General features: G+C 35.4%; 1 protein-coding gene across 1 annotated transcript in view; it reads right to left on the bottom strand.

Moving 5' to 3' along the window:
- The window catches only part of miga2 (mitoguardin 2), a 30,802-nt gene that overhangs the window by 1,182 nt on the left and 12,120 nt on the right, over nt 1-17,500 (bottom strand). The window contains 12 exon segments of the mRNA NM_001013557.2: nt 2,535-2,651; nt 3,257-3,310; nt 3,969-4,103; nt 5,766-5,864; nt 7,939-8,025; nt 8,935-9,007; nt 9,168-9,280; nt 9,847-9,953; nt 11,187-11,304; nt 13,431-13,552; nt 14,668-14,788; nt 16,750-16,865. Of these exon segments, the coding sequence (NP_001013575.1) occupies nt 2,535-2,651; nt 3,257-3,310; nt 3,969-4,103; nt 5,766-5,864; nt 7,939-8,025; nt 8,935-9,007; nt 9,168-9,280; nt 9,847-9,953; nt 11,187-11,304; nt 13,431-13,552; nt 14,668-14,788; nt 16,750-16,865 (1,262 nt within the window).

Genomic DNA, 17,500 nt, shown 5'->3' with positions numbered 1-17,500 from the left:
GAGTGCAAAGATAGTCTGCTGAACGTATCACTGGCACTACCCTTCCTACACTTCTAGAACTGTACTCTTCCAGCGTGAGTAAAAGGGCTCGCAAAATCACTCTGGACGCCTCGCACCCAGCACACCACCTGTACGAACTGTTACCGTTTGGGAGGGATTTAGAGCACCAAGTACAAAAACAGCCAGACACAGGAAAAGTTTCTTTCCTCAGGCCATCTACCTCATGAACAGTTAAATATTCCCCAACTGTGCAATAAACATGTGCAATACGTTCTCATACGCACTTGTACACAGCCCCTTATATCAATTTACAATGCAATACTTTTTCCATTCCCATTTGTACAAAGCACCGCATAACCTATGTATTTATAACAAATCTTTACAAACAACTCAACATCCAGATTTCTGGACTAACTGCATCTCTGTTTAATGTTTATCTTCTTTTTCATATTTATTTTGTGTTGTTACTTGTCACTTTATGTACACTGTAAGCTTCGATAGCCAAAAAAAATTCCTTGTGTGTGTGAAGCACACCCGGCAATAAAACAGATTCTGATTTTATTAGATATTTTTCAACACAATAGTATTCAGCTTAGTGACATTTAAAGGCTTAACTAGGTTAATTAGGAAAGTTAATGTAATTAGGCAAGTCATATAACAGTGGTTTGTTCTGTAGACAATGGAAACAAATATTACTTAAAGGAGCTAATAATATTGAGCTTAAATATTTCAGTTCTTTGCTAAGGTTTACGATTGTGTTTCACTCCCTAAACCAATGATAGCAATTTTTGGCTGGTCAGATTTTCTTGAGACTCTCAACCGAAATGTACGGTTACCTGTTCAGTATGGCATGATCATAGCTAAAAAAGTTATCCTTTATTTTTGGGAAAAAAAAAATGTTAGGCCTCTTTTTTCTGATTGGGTTCTCGGACTCACCTCCACTTTACATTTGGAAAGAATAAGATATACCACCTCTGGGAACTCTGCGAAATTTGGTAAAATGTGGGATCCAGTCTTTCTTTTTCTGCAACACCATAAAGACTAAGAGTGTCATTTAATTTCTGAAGATTTGTAAGTTTTTTTTTCTCTACATCCACTGCTGTCTTTTTGTAGGTCATATATGTTTTGTATGTCGCCATTTTCTCTTGTTTCTTTCTTTATTTTACAATTTGCACAGATTATTGTCTCATGATGGGTTTGTCTGTCTGTTCTTTGTTTTGCTGTCTGCAAAAATTATAATAAAAAAATATTCAAAAAAAAAAAATATTGAGCTTAAAATGGTTTTTAAAAAAATGAAAACTGCTTTTATTCTGGCCGAAATAAGACAAATCAGAATTTCTCCAGAAGAAAAAACATTACAGGAATTACTGTGAAAAATTCCTTGCTCTTTTAAACATCATTTGGGAAATATTTTTAAAAAGAATTTCACAGGAGGGCTAATATTTATGACTTCAACTGTAAGTAAAGGATGATTGATGATCCCTCGGTTCCAGCTCGTATCTCAGCCTGCCTGTTGGATATTTCACACTGGATGAAAGATCATCATCTTCAGCTGAACCTCGCAAAAACGGAAATGCTTGTAGTTTCTGCCAACCCGACTCTACACCATAACTTTTCAATCCAGATGGATGGGGCAACCATTACTGCATCCAAAATGGTGAAAAGCCTTGGAGTAACGATTGATGACCAACTAAACTTCTCTGACCACATTTCTAGAACTGCTCGATCGTGCAGATTCGCACTCTATAACATCAGAAAGATCCGACCCTTCTTATCTGAACATGCAGCTCAACTCCTTGTTCAAGCTCTTGTTCTCTCCAAACTGGATTACTGCAACTCTCTACTAGCTGGGCTTCCAGCTAACTCTATCAAGCCTCTTCAACTGCTCCAGAACGCAGCAGCACGAGTGGTCTTCAATGAACCTAAACGAGCACATGTCACTCCGCTGCTCATCCGTTTGCACTGGCTGCCAGTTGCTGCTCGCATCAAATTCAAAGCTCTGATGTTTGCCTACAAAGTGACTTCTGGCCTTGCTCCTTATCTGCTCTCACTTCTGCAGATCAATGTGCCCTCCAGAAACTTGCGTTCTGTGAATGAACGTCGCCTCGTGGTTCCATCTCAAAGAGGGAAGAAATCACTTTCGCTCACGCTCAATCTGCCCAGTTGGTGGAATGAACTCCCTAACTGCATCAGAACGGCAGAGTCACTCGCTATTTTTAAGAAATGACTAAAAACTCAACTATTTAGTCTCCACTTTACTTCCTAATTTGCAATTGCCTCTCTGGATATACCACTAACTGTACCCAAAAAAAAAACAAAAGTACTAATATTTTCCTTCTTAGACTTTACAGACCTGAAACTTGCCTACAGCACTTATTCATTGTTGCTCTTATAGTTGTGTAAATTGCTTCCTTGTCCTCATTTGTAAGTCGCTTTGGATAAAAGCGTCTGCTAAATGACTAAATGTAAATGTAATGTAAATGATTATCTCACTTGCAATTGGAGAAGTGTGGAGAGCATTAAGCGGGTCTTACCTTGAATATGGTGCACACCTCACTGAGATGCTGATGCGGGCCCAAAAACCCAAAGGCCAAAACCGGACTCACATGTTCAGAGATTACATAGAAATGTGCGATGAAACCATCTGGAACCTGAGCAGCAAGACACACAATAAAAGACAATCTGGCTGACTAACAAACTGTAACTCATCATACATCTGCAGAAAGGATTCCTCAGAAACAAACAATCAGCAATTTAAATTTTTTGAAAGCTATTAGTTACTAGTTAATTAGCTGAAGTTATTAGTAACTAATTAAGTTATGGTAACTAAGGTCACACTTTACAATAAGGTTCATTAGTTAATGTTAAGTAATGCATTTTCTAACATGAACAAACAATGAACAATACATTTACTACAGTATTTATTCATGTTAGTAAACGTTAGTTAATGAAAATACAGTAGTTCATTGTTAGTTCATGTTAACTCATGGTGCATTAACTAATGTTAACAAGCATGGACTTGGATGTTAATAATGCATTAGTAAATGTTCAATTATGATTAATAAATGCTGTACATGTGTTGTTCATGATTAGTTCATGTTAGTAAATGCATTAACTAATGAACCTTATTGTAAAGTGTTACCGTAACTAATAACTTTTCTGAATTTGTTTGTAATGCAATACCATGCACTTTTTGTAAAATTATAATAATTGTGAAAAGTGCTACACAAATAAATAACCTTGAGCAATTACTCACCATTAGTAATCTTCTTTTAGCTTTCAGCACAGACCAACAGGCTGTAGCCAATGCCTTATGAAGACAGAGAAAGATACTTCAGAAATACAGACACATTAAGCTCAATTCTGTGAGCCACTTAAAGGCACAGTATGTGATTTTGTCCACTAGAGGGTGTGCATTTACAACAAACAAAGGTGTATTTTGATGATGGAGTGATGGATGAGCTTAAGTATTTAACACTTATTATCATGGTAGTATGACTAGAGATAGATTAATGCGCTTTTTGAAGCTTCAAAATTAAAGCCACTAAGCAACACCATTTTACAACATGGAAGAGCCAGGATAAAATTTAAAGCTACTGCGACTGTATTCACATCACAGAAAAAAAAACACAGAGAATAGATTAAGGGAGTGTTAATTATGGGGTAAATTGAAATTTAGGAATGTAAATATTACTTAAAGTCATTCATTACTACTGAAAGCGGATCTACAGGATCTGGATCATAGACTGTCCTCATATTGTCATCCATGGCTTTTCTATCTTGCCTTTATTTATGGTAAATAAATAATAACACAATGCGAGATGCCATGTGATGTTCGAATTTGTTCTTACAAATTTAAGACCTGCCAGGAACAATATAGTTTTTTTATTATGTCCTGATGTGGAAAACTATGAAATTCAATTGAGTGACACATGACTGTGTATGTGTGCAGAGGAGCTGTTGCGTACAGTCTCTTTAAAACTGTCCGAGAGCCATCTGTTCCTCAGAACTGCGACCACTGAAGACGGAGGACTTTCCAGATCCTCGAACGCATCCATGAGGATAAAGTCCAACACGATGTCAAAGAAGTTCATACAGACAACCTGGAACAAAATCAAAGGTCAAACGAAAAATTATTATCTTATCCTTATTATTATTGGCATAATTAATAATAATAATAATTATAATAATTATAATAATAATAATAAATAATAATAATAATAATAATAATAATTAGTGCCATCAAATGACTACCACGATTAAATCACAACCAAAATAAAAGTTTGTATTTACATAATGTATACTGTATGTACTTCCGTTGTATAAATATTGTGCCTATATATAAAAGATATATACAAAAATCCAAAATATTTAAATATTTATTTATGCATAAGATTCAAATATTTATTTTAGAATTAATAAAATCATTATCATTAATAAAAATCATTTACACGAACACAACAAATATGTGCAGTAAACATCATGTAAATACGAGCTTTTGATTTCGATGCGAATAATCATAGTGAATCTTTTGACACCACTAATAATAATAATAATAATAATAATTATTATTATTATTCTACTTTTTATAAATTATATTATTTAATTATATTATTTATATTATTATTATTTATTCAATATTATTTAATTAAGTTAATAATAATACACTAATTGCAGTATTATTTCCTTACCATGAATAATAATAATAATAACAATAATAATAATAACAATAATAATAATAATAATAATACTTTTATTGCAGTATAAATAATTGCTTTCCCATGTTAATATAATAATATTAATAATAATAATACACTAATTGCAGTATAAATAAATTTTTTTACAATGTTTTAATAATAATAATAATAATAATAGTTATTATTATTATTTTACTTTTTATAAGCTATATTATTTAATTATATTATTTTTATTATTATTATTAATAATAATAATAATAATAATACACTTATTGCAGTATAAATAATTTCCTTACCAAGTTAAAATAATAATAATAATAATAAATAATAATATTTTTATTGTAGTATAAATAATTTCCTTTCCATGTTAATATAATAATATTAATAATGATAATAATAATAATAATAATAATAATAATTACAATATTAATAATAATAATAATAATAATAATAATAATGTGACACATTAGTTTAGGTACCAATTTTTACTTCCTAATATTGACGTATTACATGCCTATCATTAAGATATTGGCTGTTTATTAGCGCTTATAAAACTACATATTCTGCATGATCTTATTCTACATCCCTAATCCTACCTAATACCTAAATCCAACTACCACCCTAATAATTACTAATAAGCAGAAAATTTGAAGTTTGAAGCAAAAGTCATAATTAATGGAATCAATAATAGAGAGAATTGTACAGTAAAATCAAGTGTGACCGAGATTATGATTTTCATTTTATTATCATTATTATTAATCATCATACAAGTAGAATAAATATGATGATGATTATTATTATTTTGTGACCTTTATTATTTATATAATAATTATAAATAAAGACATAAAAATGGCAGTTGTGAGAAAGCAGCTGCTAAGAAAGCATGACATTTTGGCTTGTTACTGGGATGTCATGCAATGTTGTATATCTTGTAGCCCTTTGAGTTCAAGAAAAGTGCATCATAATTGTATTAATATTAATTATATCAATATGGATATTTGCACATGTTCATTGGCAGATGAAGCCATTAAAATGTCATTAAATATGAAGTATTATAACAGGACAAACCCCACGTCCTTCCAGCTCCATCTTGCTGACGGGCCATGTTTCTTCTCTCTGTGTGTACTGCAGCATGTCTTCATAACTCTCCAGAAACGCCTTCGGACTCTAAATACAAAGAAGACAAAACCTGGATTTCACATATTTACATTATATATTGAAGCATGCATGATGCTTATGGTGTTTTCATAACATGTCGTCACTTTCTGCCCATTCAGTATATGTTGGTGGTCAAGTTGACTTCCACTGCAGAAGTATAAGCCTTCGGGCCAACAAAGAATAAATGGCTAGTGCATTTAATTGACCTGCTGGTAGTGCAAGGTTTTCAGATGTCACACCAAATATTGCTATAACTGTATCTCCTTTTCAAATATTTAAGACAAAGTATCAAACACAGCAGACTAACATGGTCCAAGGGATGGACACGTTCAGAACATGTCGCCTCATTTCTGTGGCATTTTACAGTAGCAGTTGTAAAAATAATAATAATAATAATAATAATAATAATATTAATAATAATAACAAAATGTTTGCTTCTAATCATTATTAAAATAATTAGACAAATGTATTAATTTAATTTAATTACTTAAAATAAGAGAAGTTAATCAAAATCTGAAAATAGAGTCCCTTAAAGTTTTATAATTCCTTTATTTTTATACTCTGGCTGCTGCAACACAGAAATTTCCCCACTGTGAGACAAATAAAAGCATCAATCAATCATTACAAAATGTTACATTTCATGATTTTAATTAATTAGACTTAGGATTTTTAATAAATAAAATGTATTAAACTATTAAAAGTAAAAAAAGGAGATTTAGATAAGTTAAACATAAAATAAATAGAGAACGATGATCATTATTATTATAATTATTGTTTTATCCTAAAATGTAAATTATTAAATTTTACAATTTATTCTGACTTATTATTTTATTTATTTCGTTTTTGTTTGTTTACATATTTTTTATAATGTATTTTTTACTACTACTATTTACTGTGTTTACCATGTTTTTTTAAATACATTACATATGTTTGTTCTTTTTAAAGTAAACTTTATAAACGCTTTGGCAATACATTTGTAGCATTTCTCATGCTAAAAAAACAATAATTGAATTGAACTGAACTGAGTTGAATTGAATTGAAAGAGAGAGAGAGATTTAAATATTTAAATAATTAAAAGCATACAATAGTAGCAGAGTTCTACATGAATTATAAACGACTCAATATTATTTTAGGACTCTTATCAATATTTAATTCTAGAATGTCATGTAAGAGTTAAGGGGTTTAAAGTTATATAAATGTTTTGGAAAGAGAACAATATAGGGGCGGGGCTTGATTTTGTTCACTAGGAATTGATTGAGTGTGGTTTGCTTTTGGTGGATGTCATGTGTGACAGGTTGATTCCACCCTCATACCAGTAACCACCAATAAGAGAAATGATGTTGTTGAAGAAGTTTGCTAAATATTGTAATATTCAGTAATAATAATAATAATAATAATAATAATAAAATAATAATAAAATCATATTAATAATAATAATGATAATAATAACAATAAATAATAAAAAACAATAATAACTAAAAAAATAATAATGATAATAATAAATAATAATAATGAAACAACAATAACAAATAATAATAAAATAATAATAACAAAATAAATAATAATAAAACAATAATAAAATAATAATAATAAATAAATAAATAAACAATAACAAAATAAATAATAATAAAACAATAATAATAATAATATTAAGAATAATAAAATAACAAAACAACAACAATAATAATAATAATAATAATAATAATAATAATAATAATAAATTTGGATTAGGTAGTGCTGTCGCCTCACAGCAAGAAGGTCGCTGGTTCAGTTGGCGTTTCTCTGTGGAGTTTGCATGTTCTCCCTGCACTCGCGTGGGTTTCCGCCACAGTCCAAAGACATGTGCTAAAGGTGAAATAGTTAGACTAAATTAGCCGTAGCGTATGAGTGTGAATAAGTGTGTATGGATGTTTGCTATAAATGGGCTGCAGCTGGAAGGGTATCCTCTGCGTAAAACATATGCTGGATAAGTTGGCGGTTCATTCCGCTGTGGCGACCGCAGATTAATAAAGAGACTAAGCCAAAAAGAAAATGAATGAATGTATCTAGATTTCATGGCTGACTTTAACCTGTATGAAATCACCTTGTTGGCTTTGACCAGGAGTCCAGAAATCATCTGCTTCCCTGTTTCCATGAAGAACATTCTGTGCGTTTCATCCAGCAGCAGCACCTACACACACACACACACACACACCAGCAACAGTCCTATGAGCGTAATCGTGTGCTTGTGTGCATAACAGCGTGCGAGTATGAGTACATGTGAGAGTGCGAGTATGTGTAATTGTGTATATGTGTTTGTGTAATTGTGTGCATATATGTGTGTGTAATCATGTAGGTGAGTGTTATCATGGCAGTGTGTGTGTGTAATGGTGTATGCATTTGTAATCGTGTGGGCATGTGTATGTGCACTTGTAACGGTGAGGGCATTTGTGTGTGTGTGTGTGTGTGTGTGTGTGTGTAATGGTTTGTGCATATGAGTGCATTTGTAACCGTGTGGGCATGTGTGTGCGCATTTGTAACCATGTGGATGTGTTTGCATCTCTAACCATAAGGGGGCATGTGCGTGTGTGTAAGGGTTTGTGCATATGAGTGCATTTCCAATCGTGTGTGTGTGTGTGTGTGTGTGTGTGTGTGTGTGTGTGTGTGTGTGTGTGTGTGTGTGTGCGCGTGTGTGTAAAATGGTGTGCGCATGAGTGCATTTGTAACCGTGTGGATGTGTGTGTGCATCTATAACCATAAGGGGGCATGTGCGTGTGTGTAAGGGTTTGTGCATATGAGTGCATTTGCAATTGTGTGTGTGTGTGTGTGTGTAAAATGGTGTGCGCATGAGTACATTTGTAATCATGTGGTCATGTGTGCGCACGCAATCATTTGTATGTGTGTGTGTGTCTATGTATGCATATGAGTGCATTTGTAATCATGTGGGAATGTGTGTGCGTGTAACCGTGTGTGTGTGTGTCTGTGTGTTTGTGTAATGGTGTGTGCATTTGTGTCCATTTTTAATCATGTCAACATGCGTGTGTAGTCATGTGGGCATGTGCATGTGCGTGTGTGTAATGGTGTGTGAGAGAGTGCTGACCTGGAATGCCTGTCGTACGCAGTGCAGTTTAGCGAGGAAGTCCTGATCGCTGTAACACTCCAGCAGTTCAGTTCTGTAACAGACACACCGAAATAACACTGTGTGTGTGTGTTCCCATCAGTCTCTGCTCCCTGAGCTACAGCGGAAAGCCTCAAATCCCAGGAGAAAGCAGAACATCTAAACTATCCCAATAACATCCAGTGTGCAGAGTTAATCATGTTAATATGCTCTACCTCAGTGATCTGCAGGCCACGTCTCCATCTTTCACCAAACTCAGAGCTTCTTCATAGAGAGCGGCCGGCTTCAGCAGATGAAACGAGTCCTCAAGAGAAAACGTCTCAAACAACTGCAAAACCAGAAAGGGAAGTGACATCACATACAGTTGAAGTCACAATTAGTAGCTTAGATTAGATTTTCTTTTTGGTTTAGTCCCTTTATTAATCTGGGGTCGCCACAGCGGAATAAATCGCCAACTTATCTAGCATATGTTTTACGCAGCGGATGACCTTCCAGCTGCAACCATCACTGGGAAAGCTCATTATTATTATATTATTTTTATATTTCTCAGATGATGTTTTAATTCAGAAAATTTTCACAGTAATTCCTATATTATTTTTTCTTCTGGAGGAAGTCTTATTTGTTTTATTTCGACAAGAACAGTTTTTAATTTTTATAAACCATTTTAAGGTCCATATTATTAGCTCTTTTTAAGCAATATTTGCTTTGGATTGTCAACAGAACCAACCACTGTTATACAATGAATTGCCTAATTAACCTAGTTAAGCCTTTAAATGTCACATTAAGCTGAATACTAGTGTCTTAAAAAATATCTAGTCAAATATTATGTGCTGTCATCATGGCAAAGAAATGTAAGTAAGAATAAATGCAGGTTTAATGACACTGTTTTCTGACCTCAGCAGCAGAGAAAAACGAGTCGTCCGATGTGACCGTCGTGGCATCGTCATCCTGGATGGGGTGTGAACTTCCCAGAGTGGGCAAAATCAGCGTGCCTTCACTTTCTGTGTGGACAAATTACGCAAGGTCATATAAAAAACATAAACTAAATAAAATTAAATTAAATAAATAAAAAAAAATTAAAATAAGTAAACAAAAATAAAATAATAACAATAAATAAATTATTAAAAATAATTAACTAAAAACTAACTAAATAAATAAATAAATAAAAATATTAAATAAATACATAAATAAATAAAAACTAAATAAAGAAATAAAAACGAATAAATACATTTAAAAAATAAAAAGTAATTAATTAAAAAATTAATAAATAAATACAAATAATAAATAAAAATAAATACATAAAAATACATTTAAAATGAATAAATAAAAATAAATAAATATAAATAAGTAAAAATAAATAAAAATTTAATGAAAAACTAATAAAAATAAATATATAAAAATTAAATAAAAAAATTTAAAATATATATTAAAAATATTAAAATTTAAATAAAAATAAATAATAAACAAAATGTCTAAAGACATATATATATATATATATATATATATATATATATATATATATATATATATATACACACATACACAAATATATATATATATATATATGTATACATGTATTTATATATATATATATATATATGTATATATTTATATATATATTTATATATATATATATATATATATATATATATATATATATATATATATATATATATATAAATATAAATTATAAAATAAAAAGGTATTTTCAGGATAACTTAGGATGATTTAAAATTAGACAAAACAACTGTTACATTCATAGTTTATGTTAGTTTATGTATTTGCTAACATGAACAAGCAATGAATATTTTTTAAATGCAAACCCCCCCCAAAAAACATGCATAATAACTAGTGCTGAGTAAAACTATATCATGATTGATCGCATACAAAATAAAAGTTTGTGTTGACAGTTTAAGTGTGTGTATGTTGTTTATTTAATATTTATACATAAATACATGCATATATTTGTGGAAAAAAAAAATTATATTTAGAATAAATTATACATGCATATGATACATTTGATATATTTATTTATATACGCTAGCAACAAACTTGTTTTGTATAGTTTTGTTTCCATGCATGTGTGTATTAAGTATTATGTGGTGGTGATACTCAACTATTTACCTCTAGGAGAGGCAGAAAAAAAGCCAATTTCCAAAAAAAAAAAAAAAAATGGAGTGTTCCTTTAAGAACCTGAAATGTGTTTGGTTAGCATGGATTTGTGTATATTTTACCCAGATCTGCAAGCAGACTGTCAGGTGGGATTGTGCTGCCGAAGTCCTCCTGCAGATGATAAGCTCTGTGCAGCAGAGTCTCCAGCTTCTCTGCAAACTGATGATTACGAACTTCGGGCTGGAAATCAATAAGCATCATTAGTTTACATCCACCTATTTATATGCGCATTTTGAAATGTTTCACAAAAATGTGACCACACAGCATGAAGTTCGCTGGATTGAGTCCCAGGTTGGTCAGTTGGCATTTCTGACTGGAGTTTGCATGTTCTCCCCGTGTTGGGGTGGGTTTCTTCCGGGTGCTCCGGATTCGCCAAACACATGCGCTATAGGTGAACTGGACTAACTTAAATGGCTGTAATGTACGAGAGTGAGTTAAGTATGAGTACTGGGCGGTTGGAAGGGCATCCATATCGTAAAAACATATGGCAGAATAGTTGATGGTCCATTTCACTGTGGCGACCATTGATAAATAAGAGACTAAGCCAAAGAAAAATAAACAAATAAATGATGATGATAATAATAATAATAAAGAAAATAAAACAGAAAGAAAAATCTGCAGAAACTACAATGGAAACTGATTTACTGAATAAATTCCAGCATGCAAATAAAAAAAAAAGTCGTGATTTAGACCTGATAACAAAAATAGGCATGATGGGATGTCATTTATGGACAAAGCAGTGTTTGAGAACACTGTAAAACATCTGGGGCCTCATGTATCAACGCTGCGTACGCACAAAAACTTTGCGTACGCCAGGTTTCACGCTTATAATCGCTCACGTTTGGATTTACTAACGATGAAATGAACGTGGGAATGTGCGCAGCTCCACGCCAGCTTCATGGCTGGCATACGCACATTTTTTGTGCGTGTCTGTTTTATTTCCATTGGCGACTCCTAGAGGCAGTTGTGTTAAATAGCACACTACAAAGTGTCTGAGCCTTGCAATGGCAGCTGTATGAGACGGGTTCATCTAGCAGGTATATAAGGTTTCCATACCATACAGTTGACCAGCCAAACATTAAAGCGCAATTTGCAGCGATCGCCGGTTTTCCCAATGTAATCGGAGCAATCTGCTGGACGCACATTGCTATAAAGACACTATCTGAAGATGAATTTGCATGCGTGAATCAGAAACATTTCCATTCAATAAATGTGCAAATAAAATATGATGCACAGACTTATTAATGATTCCTACTTGTCTTCCTCGTGATAGTTTTGCGCTTGTGCATGTTGCGCTCAGTTTCACGTTCATTCGGATGTACAAAGAATATGCGTGGGATTCGGCGTACGCAGTGTTTCATACATCTGAATTTTTTTCTGCGTACGCACATTTACAGCTTTGTGCGTAAGCAATGTTTTAGTATGAATTTCCACGCAAGTCTTCGTACATGAGGCCCCTGAAATGTTGTTTTGGTCTAAAATCCCTCAGCCAAAGTCTGTCATCACAATGGTTCAGTATTATGATCCCATGCTGCCCCAGCGTTCACTGATTGGTTAGGAGAGGAGGGGACTCGTATCTGAGGGAGGAGCCAATCAGAACAGTCAAAAACTGCTAGCTAGGCCTTGATCACACCGAACATTTTACATCAGTCGCATCTTTTTCATTCTCCAATCAAATGAAAGCAAAGCAGGATTTCCTCTGAGGTGACAGCTGTGTTTGTGTTGTCAAGAGAATTTTCAGGATAGTGGAGAGACTAGTGGTCCTGGTTTCAAGTTATAAAAATATCAACAGTGCACAATACGCAGCTGATTTAGTGGTTGCCAAGCAACATAAAAAGGGCGTTCTCTCATTAGGCACCGTTGCCTTGGACCATGCGCGAAGAATGGTCGCCCCCCTTCCCCTCTTCCCAGATGACCTCCACTAATGCTGCGTTTTGCCTTCTGAACCGAAGCACGCTTATATCCTCAATGATGCGGCAGTTCAGTTTACAGGAAGAGAAGTGATCTCGCTCAGAGCGTCTCAAACCTCCAAAAGCCACCCTCTTGTGTTCATTAAGGTGCAACTCATTTATTATATATACAAAAAAAGGCCCGCAGTGGCTCTATTTTCTATCTGATATTTGCCACCAGTTGTGCCGATTTTGTTCTCTTTGGCTCCCTGTATGGAAGCGCTGCTTTATTAGCAAATAGTTTATGCAGTATTACAGTTTTGCAGTTTTAAACATACTTCAGATCATAGGATGGAAGCACAGCTGGTGAGTTTTTATTTAGCTTTAGCATCTATGGTGATGTTTCTGAAGACTCACCGAATGTCGCTCCACAAGCTCTGAACCCTGACTGTTGGAGGCCGAAGCATGAGAGTGAGACCTGTGCCTGATGTTCAGAGCCAGCTCCCACTTCCTCAAGGCTTCTTCAAACAGCTCCATACCTGGAGATGAAGATGAAGAAGAAAAAAGAGGAGGAGATGAAGACCACAAGGAAGAGGAAGAAGAAGGACAATGTAGAAGAACACCAGCATCAGCATACACCCTTACTGGAGACTCTCATACTCCTCATGGCTGCTTTTACTTGATCAAAATAAATAAATAAATAAATAAAAAGTATTATTATTATTATATACATATATAGGGAATGGTTGGTGATATTAACATGGCCCCCAAGGTCTCCTGATCTGAGCCCCTTAGACTTTTATCTTTAGGGTCATCTAAAGGCAATTGTCTATGGTGTGAAGATACAAGATGTGCAGCACCTCAAACTACAGATACTGGACGCCTGTGCTGGCATTTCTCCTGCGGTGTTGCTATCAGTGTGTGAAGAGTGGGAGAAGAAGGTTGCATTGACAATCCAACACAATGGGCAGCACATTGAACACATTTTATAAGTGGTCAGAAACTTGTAAATAACTCATGAAAGAATAAAGTTACGTTAAAACCAAGCACACCATTGTTTTTCTTGTGAAATTCCCAATGAGTTTGATGTGTCACATGACCCTCCTCCTATAAAAAAAAAACAAAAGTTGGATCCAAGATGGCCGACTTCAAAATGGCCACCATGGTCACCACCCATCTTAAAAAGTTTGCCCCCACACATATACTAATGTGCCACAAACAGGACGTTAATATCACCAACCATTCCCATTTTATTGAGGCGTATCCATATAAATGGCCCAGCCTGTATAAAGGTGAAAAGGTGTAAATTATTAAGGTCTTTACTGGCACATTTCATCAACTTTCCTTAAAACAACAGAACAAAACAAAACGGTACTATAATGCATGACAAATGTTTAATTTGCTTTGTATTGAATATACATTTAATAAAAGATTTAAGAAAATCAACCAAGTGTAATTTACAAAGTACAAAGGTTTTAAAAGATACATTTTTCAGCATCCTTTCTCAGGATGCATTGATAAACACAAATGAACAGCATTTACTTCAAATCTATATAATTTGTCACATTATTTTTTGGCACTTTCATTTATACAAGTCATCCTTATTAAATGAAAGTATGCATTTCCTTCAGTGATACAGTATGCACTACTTTACCCATGAGATAGAGGTTTTCAGCATTGGCATCCTCTCCGACTGCTGGCTCTTCAGCCACAGGCTCCGCCTCCCATGCTGCCCCAGCATTCACTGATTGGTTAGGAGAGGAGGGGACTCGCATCTGAGGGAGGAGCCAAACAGAACAGTCAAAAACTGCTAGCTAGGCCTTGATCACACCGAACGCTCTACATCAGTCGCATCTTTTTCATTCTCCAATCAAATGAAAGCAAAGGCAGAATTTCCTCTAAGGTGACAGCAGTGTTTGTGTTGTAAAGTGACTTTTAAAGAGCCCATATTATACATGAAATAAGGTCATATCTTGGTTGTAAGGGTCTCCAACAACAGTCTAATATGCATGCAAGGTCAAAAAACACTTTCATGGTCTTATAATCTGCATTTATTTTTATCTAATTATCCCAGCGACTCCTGTATGAATCGTCCAGTGATTCATTTGTTCCCAAACCCCTCCTTAGCGCGGAGCTAATCTGCGCTGATTGGACCGATGACAGTCTGTCGCGATTGGTCGACTGCCTTCAGTCAGAGAGGGAAATGGCCAATAGCTAATCAGCAATTTAAAAAGTAATCACAGTTCATACACGCTCGATAGTGTAGGCGTGGACTTTAGCTGCCACACTATGGCGAGTGGATAGTGCCACGGATAACCGAACGAAGGAGACAGTCGTGTACTCGCCATACCACACACACACAAAAACACACACACACCTCCGGATGACAACGCTCCCGCTTCAGCCCGCACCCGCCAGGTTTTAGCCTGAGAACCCGCTCCGTTTTCTGCCCGCCGCGCCCGGTCCCGCTAGAGCGGAGAACACAACCAAATATCACCCAGTATACAGTCCAGACAGCCAAGCTGTCTGTACACACACAGCACAAAGTACACAAAGCTCGTTCGTTCGTTCGCTCTCTCTCTCGCTCTCTCTCTCTCTCTCTCTCTCCCCGCGCCAGATTTCTGCGGCGCGGGAATAAATTTCCGAATAAATCGCGGGAGCAGAACTCTAGCATGGAGCTCCATAAACAAACAGCACGCGTCGCGTTTTTAACGTGACTTTGCACGCGATAAGATAATATATCCAGTTAACCTGATACAGTACACGCGGTTACAAGTAACAAATCACAACTAAATACATTTGCAAGCTAGAGTAAACGAGGCAACAACTTTAACCGCACGTACTTACACTTGAGAAATGTAGGAAGAAACCCATCCTGACGTCCATCAGTTACTCTTTACTGATCCTTCCTTTAACAAACTCAGATGAAGTATTCTTTGTAGCATGTAGCTTCCAGAAGTTTCCAACTGCTTGGTTATAATGCTGAGGTTTCATCTTTGGGTAGAGACTCAATATATCCATCTGCAGTGTGACTTCAATCGACCGGCATGTTTGTGTTCGTGTGTTTGTGGGTGTGCGTGTGTTTGTGGGTGTGTGTGTGTGTGTCTGGGTTACTGCGTCAGAGGGCGGGGCCTCAGGTTTGAAATCTCCCGGGTTTGCGCGTGCACGTGAAAAACTTTGTTTCGTTCGTACGTCATGGCGAAACACCTAATGAGTCGGTATCAAGGCGACTCGTTTGAAGCACTATGATTCGACTCTTTTATAGATGAATCAACAGTTTTAAACACTGTATTCTTACAGATTTAAGCCTTAGCTGGATACTTCACTTCACTTAGAGCTGTGTTACACACTACATGGAGGGGAATTTTCAAAAACCCATAATATGGGCTCTTTAAAGATAGTGGAGAGACTAGTGATCCTTGATTCAAGTTATAACTATATGTAACAATGGGGTGAGACAGTGGCTCAGTAGTTAGCACTGTGGTCTCACTGCAAGAAGGTTGCTGGTTCGAGCCCCGGCTGGGTCAGTTGGCATTTCTGTGTGGAGTTTGCATGTTCTGCCCGTGTTCGTGTAAGTTTCCCCCACAGTCCAAAAGCAAGCACTATAGGGGAATTGAATAAACTAAATTGGCCGTAGTGTATTACAAAACAGAAAAGCACGTTCAGTGTTATCGGCCACTTAGACTTTTCATAGTTTGGTTGACAGAAAAGCTGTAAGATTGTGTGGTTTACTTACAGAGGCGATGCTGTGTGAAGAACTCGAGTGTTTGCTTTGTGCGATTGATGAAACACCGCTGAGTGTGTCATTACTGCGCGTGCTGGGACTCATCATCTGACGAGCAGGAACCGGACCTGGAAACACACAAAGTTATGTGTACAACATGTTACAGGTGACACGACAAACCATGAAGCACTGGGTTTCTCTTTTGTATTTTTTTTATTTAACATCTTATCAATTACAAATACAATAGCACAGGATCAAAATGAAATGGTAAAATGGTAAAAATACTAATATAAAATTAGAATAGATTTAAAAATGAAAATGGATCCCATATTTTATGAACAAATACGACAGTTGCAGTATAATCACTTTTTATTGGTTCATTTTATTTTCGTTGCTGCAAAACTGTATTTATGGTTAAAAAAACTGACACACGCAGACACACACACACACACACACACACACACACACACACACACACACACACACACGCACACACACACGCACACACACACGCACACACACACGCACACACACACGCACACACACACGCACAAACGCACGCACGCACAGACATGCAAGCACACACACACACGCAGACACGCATGCAGATGCACGCACACACAAACATGCAGATGCATGCACGCACTCAGACACACGCATGCAGACGCACGCACACACAAGCATGCAGATGCATGCACCCACACAGACATGTACCCACTCAGACATACGCACACACGCAGACATAAGCATGCATACACGCACG

This window comes from Danio rerio, chromosome 21 (assembly GCF_049306965.1).
Source record: "Danio rerio strain Tuebingen ecotype United States chromosome 21, GRCz12tu, whole genome shotgun sequence".
Taxonomy (NCBI): Eukaryota; Metazoa; Chordata; class Actinopteri; order Cypriniformes; family Danionidae; genus Danio; species Danio rerio.
This window is presented reverse-complemented; position numbering and strand designations above follow the sequence as displayed.